Consider the following 10124-nt stretch of genomic DNA (forward strand, 5'->3'; position numbering starts at 1 on the left):
AGACAATATCATAAAGAATCTACATACTGGTTAAAAATCCAAGACTATAAATATTAAAGTTACAACAAAGATGAGTTTTAACAGACATGTATATGCAGTTGAATTTTCTGTGAGCATGTTATATATCTTGATTCATGCCGGTCAACAAGTAGCAGCAACTAGTTCACATTCGCTATGATACTGAAGGTATTGTACTAATCACTTTTAGACGTAGAAATGCAGAAGATACGAAGCCTTATGACGAACCTGTAACAATTATAGATGAATGTCAAATTACACTGTAACAAAATTAACTGATTAAAAATAAGATATTTCATTCACCTTTGATGCGTATGCTCGTAGGTCTGTAGCTGAAATTAAGGTAGAACAATTTCTAAGAAAAGAACAGAACATCTCATAGATTACTGGATTGTCTTCAACAAACGAGTTGTTGGACAAAACCCAATTCTCTGTCAAAACCAAGTAAATGTATATTTTGAAGAAATTGCAACTTTTATCTTTGAAGTTAATTGCATCAAGTGATTTGAGGATCTCTTCTCCACTGTTGTCCTGAGGAAAGAACATGTAAATGAAACTTCGGCAAATAAATCAAGAATGCATTTCATTGTATCATTCATCGTTAAATACTATATCTAGGACACTCAGAAAGGACTATTCTAAACTGGCTTTTCAACACCTAACATTTAATTCCTTAACAATGCAAGTCTTATAGTTATGAACGTGGTGCTTTTCTATCAGAAATCACACCTGAAGCATTCTAATATCTCATCGACCGGGTTTGAACTCTATGGTTGATATTAAGGGTTTGTAAAAAATATCAAGTAATGCAAAATTTTCACTACCAAAACTTTTTATACGTACAAACATAAATAAATTTGATGGCAGGGGTAAGGATCATACCTTGTCAAAACAATAAAGCAGGCTTTGATAGGCAATAGCGCTCCTAAGTTGCTTACAACGAGAACTATCTTTTGAAACACATTCAACAGTCCGGATACAATTCAAATCCTTTGAGACTCTGCAGATCCAAGACAGCAAGAATAAGAGAAATGAAGCGAAGATGGCTTATGGACATGATCTAGAAAATAAGTATCAACAATCAACACACTTCAGTTTGACCTGCAAGCAATGAACTTCGCTATGTTTTCACAACTTGCACACCATTCTTGGTCAGTGAAGTAATTGACAGTTGCTTGCATGCAGTCACTTAAGAGCACCAACAACCCCTGAATCCGACGATCTAGGAATAGACATATAATAATTTCAACTATCTCTTCAGCTTCTACAGTTGTAAAAAAAGCTTTTGTATTCCTGCAATTAGAATCAAGAAGTATGAATTGCAAATATCATACTTTGAACATGCTTCACTTCAGCTATCAACGGGTAATCTAATCTTGCAACTTTATAACTCAGATGATAAGTGACAACTAACAAAAGATAAAAAATGATGGATAAAACATTTAGGTTATCCCTGGCATACACTCACTGCTGTTGCTTACCTTATCCGACAACAAGAAGTGACAAATCTGATCCAGGCTCTAATATTTTGGGGTGGACTTCCATGTTTAGAATCTAAATACAATGACATATATTGTTCTTAGAAGCATGGTAAAAGTTATGGCAAGATATTTGCATTCCAATTTCAATAATGCAAACATCTCTAAATTAAGTGCAATTGAAAAAGAAATAAAATATTCATGAAACGGAAAATATTAATGAAAATATAGAAAAAATTTGGCTCTATTGTGCCGAAACTCAACATATCCATATCTCTTACGGAAAGAATATATATCTCCCACAATGCATAGATAAGCAAGAGATACCTGAACTTTCATGCTCAGCGTTGGATGAAAACTTAAAGAGGAACCCGTAAATGTTAAGAGCGCTTCTCAAATCCGAGAACTCTGGAAACCAATCAATTTTGACAGAAAGTTGATCAACCTGGTAAAGAATGAATATGAGTAGTAACAATTTAATATCATCGAAGAATAAAAGCATTGAGATAAACATGCCAGGTCATCATTTCTATTGACGGTACATTGCTCAAGGCTAACATAACAAACAAGTTTACCTCCTTTCTAGAAGAGAGAATTGTGCACCAATAGTCACTAGAAGAATTTTGGAGTTCTTCTTTTGATGAGTATAACACTGAAAATAACCGCAAAACAGATGCGTGATAATCATGCTCACATTCTAAACATGAAAGAAGCCATGATTCTACTTACTTGTGTTGAAGGCCCAGATACCTACAGGTTTTTCAACAAGGCCGGAAAGGGAAGCTAATTTTGAAAGCCAACCATTGACTAATAACCTTTCAAGAAAGTTATCTCCTGAAATAACATACAGTATTAACTGAGATTACAACTTACAAACAGATAAGTCAGTTTCATCTGATAGCATATATAAGCAGTATCCTCATATAACCGCCCGCCTCTTAGGATTGAGTTATTTGACCTTATCACATTTTTGATACTCTTTGGGAGAGCTTACAAAAACAAACTATAACATGTCCAAAAAGTTGGTTTCAATGTATTTTCATAAGCTACCTAGGATAGCATGTGAAAACAATTTGAATTTATTTTATCTTTTGTTATAGAAATAACTTATAGACAAATACTTACATGATAAGCATTTATGCTATAAGCGTTTAATTAAGTTGTTTATCCATTCCAAACAAGACTTAAATACAACTTAATTTAGTTGTTTTGCCATACTCAAGAAATACGGTTCAATTATGAATTGAAAAACACAGAAAAAATGACATTATAGCAACCTTTGTCTGCAGTCATCCCGACCAAGGTGTTTAGTTTGTTGTTCAAAAAAGCTTGTATGAAGTTAGAACTTCCGAGGTCAGGAAAGTCCAAAGCGGGAAAAGGTTTCTGCAGCACACAATGTAAACATTAATAATCTTAACTATGCAAACAATTAAGAGATAAAAACAACCATATATATACATAGAGAACTACTGAGCATTTGATTCAGTATAAGGACCTGCTCGCCAAAAACTTTTACACCCCAAACATGAATTTCATTTTCTTCTCCAAAAGCTTTCAACTGGATAAGAACACAAAAGTAATCATTAAGATAACTACCAAAAAAAGGAATAACAAGTAAGAACAAGGTGAATATTATGCCTGATTGTGACATTTCTCAACAATCCGAACCAATGCAGCTTCCCTACGATCTTCGTCGTCGTATTTCTTTTTTTCCTTTGCCTTAGCTTTCTTCTTTGCCTGCTTATTCTGTTTCTCTAAAAGCTTTTCCTGTTCCTTGTAGTGATCATTAAGAAGATCATCCAACCCAATAACTTTCTTCCTGGTTAACACAAAATAAAATTAAAAAAAGGAATATTGGTAAAATTTGACAACAAACTATAAAACCCTAAATTCAAAAAAGGGAAAATTGGTAAATTTTGAAAACAAACTATATAAAACCCTAAACTCAAAAAAGGGAAAAAAACTGGTAAAATTGAAACTTGAAAAGTTGGGGCATGAATACCTTTTGTTGTTGATTGGAAGGGATGCGAGAAGGTCGTCTTCTACCTCGAAATCCAAAGGGTCGTCCATTTTTGTGTTGAAGAAAGTTGGTGTTTTTTCTAACTGCATATAGTTTGTAGAAAAGAGAAAGCGCCAAAAGGACTAAACAAATATTTTGATTTTGATTAATGGGCTCAAACTTCATCAATCGTTTTTAAAATGTTATATATATATATATATATATATATATATATATATATATATATATATATATATATATATATATTCAAATTATTAATAAATAATATATTTAGTCATTATTATATATTAAATATATCAATTATTTAATGAATGATTAGAGTATATATAATATTCAGAGGGTATATAATAATGATAAAATATAAGTTCTTTTATCTTACTCTAAATCATAACTTTTAAATTGAATTTAACCTAATAATTATTTAAGTAAAAATACTAATTAATTATTAGATTAGATTCAATTTAAAAATTATAATTTAAAGTAAGTTAAAAAAATTTACAGTTGTAATAAGTTGATCTTCACTTATATATAGAGAGAGATTAATTATTATATACTGTCAGTGTAAAAAGTTTTACACTGTCGATTCATCACCATCACCCGTTTGCATTACTTTATAGGTTTTTAAAATAAAAGTTTGTTTCAATACCCAACGTCTATGATTAACTCACGGTGTAAAATCCTTTTACACTGTCAGTGTATATCAATTATATATATATATATATATATATATATATATATATATATATATATATATATATATATATATATAACTTAAATTTTATATGTATTTCATAAAATCATATTGGTTATCCCAATACACATAATTTTAAAACTTTAAACAATGCACTTAATCATCAGAATATTTGTAGGTTAATTTCTATCACTTGTCGTTTTATGAAGACCAACATACTGCAGTACACCAACATTACCATCGTCATCAACTACACTTAAAGAAAATGTCTTACCATATCACTTGGCGTTGTTTGTGGGAATTGAACTCTACGTTTCCATTACATAACCTGTTTGATGACGAACTTCGAGTGTGCGCTATTGAAGATTCACTTTCCAATCAAGACATTAATGGTTTCTTGTGGAACTTCTTGTATAACACTCAAAGGGAATAGAAGAATATGTAAAACCATAATGTAAAATGGTCTTATTGGAGCGATGAGGATAAACTTGTGGTTAGGCTAAGAGAATCCACCATTTTTGGAGAAACATTCAGTCGGCAGGACGACTTCCTCGCCATAACAAGTACTCTAGAAGGACTTCATATGTCGTAGTTTTAGCTTTAAGGGTTTCATGACTCTATCACCAAGCCTTAGAGGTTCATAGAATTGTCTGGTACATTTGGAAATCCTGGAAAGAGAAAAATAGTAAAAATTTGATTATTGGTGATTGATAGTAAGGTTATATACAATTTTATAATAGGACGGACAACCTTGGTTATGTTATGTGTAGTATAATCAATGTCTCATTTGAAGCAAAAATACCACACAAATACCAACAAAATGACTTTCATAAAAGTATATTTTGAAGCATATCGCACTTGTTTACTTACGTTACTAGAAAATGAAGGTAGAGAAAAACAAGAAGAGGGGGGGTGAATTGTTTTCACAGGAATTAAAAGATTTTCGCAACAACACACGCAAAGAAGAAATAATAACAACACAAACGATTTATCCTGGTTCGCTTGAAAATCAAAGCTACTTCAGTCCACCCGCCCAAGGTGATTTCACCTTCAACAAGGACTTAATCCACTAATCTCAACAGATTACAAAGTTTGTGTAAGGGTTCAACAACCTCTTAGCCCTCCCAAGTCTACAGACCTAAACAAGTCACTTGAGGAATCAAAAACAATTACAAGAATTACAAAGTGATTTGCTAGATGCTTTTAGATAAGCAGTATAAACACACTTTAAGAACAATGAAAGATAACCATACAATATTAAGCAGCAACTCGTGTATGGAAACTTTTTCTTACAACAACAGTGGTGAAGAAGTAATCAGAGTACGCAAAGCGTGAGTTGGTCTTTGTAAGAGTGGTGAAAAGTTGTATGATAAAGTTGTTGTATCAAAGTTTGTGTTTTGGCAAGTTGTGAAGAGGCTCTTATATAGCACTTGAGATAATACTGTTAGGGGGAAATCAATAAAGATTTTGTGCCAACTGTGGGAGACAAATGTAGTAAATTCCTTGTCCTTTCCATAGCAAACTAAGAGCATAATCAAATGTTTCCTTAAAAGGATTGTACTACAATTTGAATGCTTCCAGCTTAAGTTTCTGACCAGGTGACATCTTATGGCGTGTTTCTGAGCATGTGTAAGAGTGAGGTGAGCATGATCAGAGTCTTTAGAGTTAGAGTCTTCAGATATCTCTTTGCAGAGTATTCAGGTAGAGTTCTCAGAATCAGATCATCAGAGCTTGAACTTCAGAGTCAGATTCTTCAGGTGATTGCTCCTCAGATGCATTATGTTCAAAGTCATATGTGATTTCTCTTTGTGTTGGGTCAGTGCTTCTGGACTACTTCAGATGCCAAATATTAGTTTCTTAAGAATCAAAAGGTGACTTATCAGAGTCGTTTCAACTTAGAATCCTGCACACTTGAGAAAATTGTTAGGGTACCAAATTGTTTCATTCTTTGTTATCATCAAAACTTAGAGATACATTGCAAAATCAAAATCTTGTTCTAACAATCTCCCCCTTTTTGATGATGGAAAAACTTAGGATTTTGATGAAACAATAAGTACTTTAAGAGATACTAAACTGAAAACGATCAGAGTCAGATAGAAAAGTGACTCCCTCTGAGATTAGCATTCTCCTCTTAAGTCTGATACTTAAAAATGAGTTTTAAAGATATTTAGTATCAAATATGGGTTTCTGGGGTAGATAATTTCTTACTAGATCTTCTTAGGTTGCTTAACTTGATTTATTAGTTTCTCAGATAAGAATTCAAACTTCCCTTGGTTCAGATAGGTCCTGAAAAATGACTTAGAACTATGCAATAATTTTATGTCAGAATGTAAGCAGTGCATTTCTGAGATTTAGATAAAATAGTTCATCAAAAGACTTCTATCTAATTCTCCCCCTTTTTCTCAGATTCACAAAATAAATAAACCACAATTTCATTGATTAAAAAACTTCAGAAAGTACAGCAAGAAAAGATTAGAAAATAAGCCTTAGAACTAAAAACAATTAGAAAAAGTTTAAATAAAAATTCTAAAGTGTCTAAGGTTTAGGTGGAGGAGGCATCCTCTAAAGTAGCTCGGCTAGTAGGTTCTGAATGTTGTTGTTGACCTGATCTTGTTTGTCGAGTCTGGTTCTAACCAGTTATTGTTCCTTCTACAACTCTTCCAGAGTTTTGATGACCAAAGAGGCAAGATAAGTTGTTGATGACTCTCCCCGAGTCAAAGCAACCTTAGCAGCTTTCTTAGATTCATCCTTCTGAACAACTTCTGCTTCTTTCCCAGCTTCCTCTTTTGCAGCAGCTTCTGCAACTGCTTTCTCAGCAACCTCCTTTGCAACTTTCTCAATTGCTTCTCGTTCAGCCTTTTCTGCCGCTTCCTTCGCCAACCTAGCTTCTAACCTTTCCTCAGTACTTCTGATGAAGTCATTTCTGACTTGTTCATAGAGGCTCTTCATCTTGAAAATCTCAGATGTCATCCATCTGATGAATCTATTCCATTTATTCCTTACTTCAGAAGGTTTCTCACTAGTGTTAGATTCGTTATAGAGCTTCTTGAACATAGAAGCCGAACTTTCTGAGAACTTAGATAATGCCCCATCAAAGGTTAGTAGGGTGAGTTCAGGTTCAGAAGGTTCAGGAATTGGTTAGTCTGCTGGTACAGAAAGAGTTCTTTCTGAGTCAGTTATGGCTTGAATATCTTCAAGGTTTGGGGAGGTTAGGTCGGGATGATCTGAACCAGAATGTTGAGAAGGAAAACAAAATTATTTTTTTCTAAAAACAAGTTTAGACAATCATGGGGAAAATTAAATGCAGCTAATGATGAGATTCTAATCTCAAGATTTGCACACTGCTCGAAGGGGATCTCAACAGTTTGGCCATTAAGTTTTGAGCTAGACAGTGCGTAGAAGAACCAGAGCCACACGTTTGAGAGGCCAAATGTTGATGTACTCGGAATCAAGAATACCAAAAGGTTTTTAACTTGAGATGTTTCTGATAAAGATATCTTCTAACTTATAGAAGTATCAGAATCAGATAAACATCATATGCTTGAGTTAGAGTTTAATTTTTCATTAGAGATGAGAAACATAGGTTCAGAGTCGTTTTTGGCAATCTTCCATGTTTAATTTTTTCAGGATGAAGAGAAACCTATCTTCAACTAAGGTTTTTGTAAAGATATCAACCCATTGATGGTCTGTATCTATAAATTTTAAAACAATTGTCCCTTTCTGAACATAATCTCTGATAAAGTGGTGTTTAATTTCTATGTGCTTAGCTCTAGAATGTAAAATTGGATTCTTACTTAAGAAAATAGCAACAGTATTATCACAAAATATAGGAATGTTACTCTCATAGATCTGAAAGTCCTCAAGTTGATTCTTCATCCAGAGCATCTGAGTGCTGCAAAGTGAAGCTGAGATATATTATGCTTCTGAAGTTGACAGTGCAATGGTTGATTGTCTTTTGCTTGCCCATGAGATGAGGTTTCCTCCCAAAAATTGACAGTTCCCATATGTGCTTTTGCATTCTAACCTATCTCCAACATAATCTGCATTACAATACCCAGAAAGCTTGTACTATGATATTTTCTTATACATCAAGCCAAGATTAGGTGTTCCTTTCAGATACCTAAGGATTCTCTTAACAACAGTTAAGTGAGATTCCTTTGGATCTAACTGAAATCTAGCACACAGACATATGTTGAATAATATATCAAGTCGAGAAGCAGTTAAATAAAGAAGAGAGCCTATCATACCACGATAGAGTTTCTTCCTTCTCCAGAATGCAAGTAGGATGCATGAGAGTCTTGGTTGGCTTGCTTTCTGACATGTCAAATTTCTTTAGAAGATCTTTTATGTATTTTCTTTGATAGATAAACATGGCTTCTTTTGTTTGATTTATTTGAATGCCCAGAAAGAACTTTAGTTCTTGCATTAAGCTCATTTCAAATTCTGCTTGCATTAACTCAAAAAATTCTTGGTAAACAGAGGGGTTATAAGAATCAAATATTATATCATCAACATAAATCTGAAAAATCATAAGATCATTTCTGATATTTTTGCAAAAGAGAGTGGAGTCCAATTTGCCTCTGATAAAATAATTTTCTAGAAGAAATGAACTAAGTCTTTCATATCAAGCTCTGGGAGCTTGTTTCAGACCGTAAAAAGATTTCTTAAGTTTGAAAATATGTTCTGGAAGTTTTGAATTTTCAAAGCCAGGAGGTTGATGGACATACACTTCTTCAGAAATGTAACCATTCAGAAACACACATTTGACGTCCATTTGATATAATTTAATAGAACTATTAACAACAAAAGATACAAGAAAACGAATAGATTCTAACCTTGCGACTGAAGCAAAAATTTCATTGTATTCAATTCCTTCTTGTTGACTATAACCTTGTGCCACCATTCGTGCTTTGTTCCTGACGACTTCACCTTTTTCATTTAGCTTGTTTCTGTAAACTCATTTAGTTCCAATCACATGGGTTCCCTTGGGTCTTGGTACAAGATCCCAAACGTCATTTCTGGAAAACTGATCAAGTTCTTCTTTCATTGCCAAAATCCATTCTTTATGTTGAAGAGCTTCTTCACACGATGTTGGCTCTATCAGAGATACTAGTCCTAGAAGTGTTTCTTCAGAATCTTTGAATGTTGATCTTGTTCTAACAGGTTCATCCTTATTTCCCAGAATCAGTTCTTCAGAAACATTATGCCCATTTCTTTGTCTTTTCTGATTGATTGTGCGTTTAGGTGCTTCTGAAGTTCCTCTTTTTGCTTCTTCAGAACCTTTGGTCTTTTCTCCAGAGCCTGCAAGTGTGATATCCAGATCTGTAAATTTCTCAACTAGCTTTGACTTTTCAGAGTCAAGCTTGTCATCAAATCTGCCATGAATTGATTCCTCCATAATTTGTGTTTCTGTATTGTATATTCGATATGCTTTAGAACGTTCTGAGTATCCCAACATAATACACTTTTGTGTCTTAGAGTCAAACTTGTTCAGATTGTCTTTAGTGTTCAAAATAAAACAAGAGCATCCAAAAAGATGAAAATAAGCAATGTTTAGTTTTCTTCCTTTGCACAGTTCATAAGGAGTCTTCTCCAGAATAGGTCTGATAGAGATTCTATTCTGAATGTAACATGTTTTATTCACAGCTTCTGCCCATAAGTGCTTAGCCACATTAGTCTCATTGATCATGGTTCTGGCCATTTCTTGGAGAGTTCTATTCTTCCTTTCTATAACTTCATTTTGTTATGGAGTTCTAGGACAGGAGAAATCATGGGATATTCCATCTGAGTCAAAAGTTCTTCAAAAAATTTGTTTTCAAATTCTCCACCATGATCACTTCTGACTTTGATAATCTTAAAGTCATATTCATTTTTCACTTTTGAACAGAAACTGGTGAACACAGAGTGTGACTCATTC

General features: G+C 33.4%; 1 protein-coding gene across 1 annotated transcript in view; it reads right to left on the reverse strand.

The window, feature by feature from the left end:
- LOC127106277 (uncharacterized) overlaps window positions 1-3679 on the reverse strand; it is a 3781-nt gene extending 102 nt beyond the window's left edge. Inside the window, exons 1-12 of the mRNA XM_051043582.1 lie at window positions 3499-3679; window positions 3135-3315; window positions 2992-3054; window positions 2774-2879; window positions 2226-2330; window positions 2072-2148; window positions 1824-1941; window positions 1500-1572; window positions 1120-1311; window positions 901-1018; window positions 322-549; window positions 1-246 (exon numbers count right to left, since the gene is read on the reverse strand). The exon at window positions 1-246 is cut by the window's left edge and continues 102 nt beyond it. Of these exons, the coding sequence (XP_050899539.1) occupies window positions 205-246; window positions 322-549; window positions 901-1018; window positions 1120-1311; window positions 1500-1572; window positions 1824-1941; window positions 2072-2148; window positions 2226-2330; window positions 2774-2879; window positions 2992-3054; window positions 3135-3315; window positions 3499-3605 (1410 nt within the window). The 5' untranslated portion in view covers window positions 3606-3679 and the 3' untranslated portion in view covers window positions 1-204. The remainder of the gene's footprint in view (window positions 247-321; window positions 550-900; window positions 1019-1119; window positions 1312-1499; window positions 1573-1823; window positions 1942-2071; window positions 2149-2225; window positions 2331-2773; window positions 2880-2991; window positions 3055-3134; window positions 3316-3498) is intronic.
- Window positions 3680-10124: the final 6445 nt, after the last annotated feature.

This window comes from Lathyrus oleraceus, chromosome 7, assembly GCF_024323335.1.
Source record: "Lathyrus oleraceus cultivar Zhongwan6 chromosome 7, CAAS_Psat_ZW6_1.0, whole genome shotgun sequence".
NCBI lineage: Eukaryota > Viridiplantae > Streptophyta > Magnoliopsida > Fabales > Fabaceae > Lathyrus > Lathyrus oleraceus.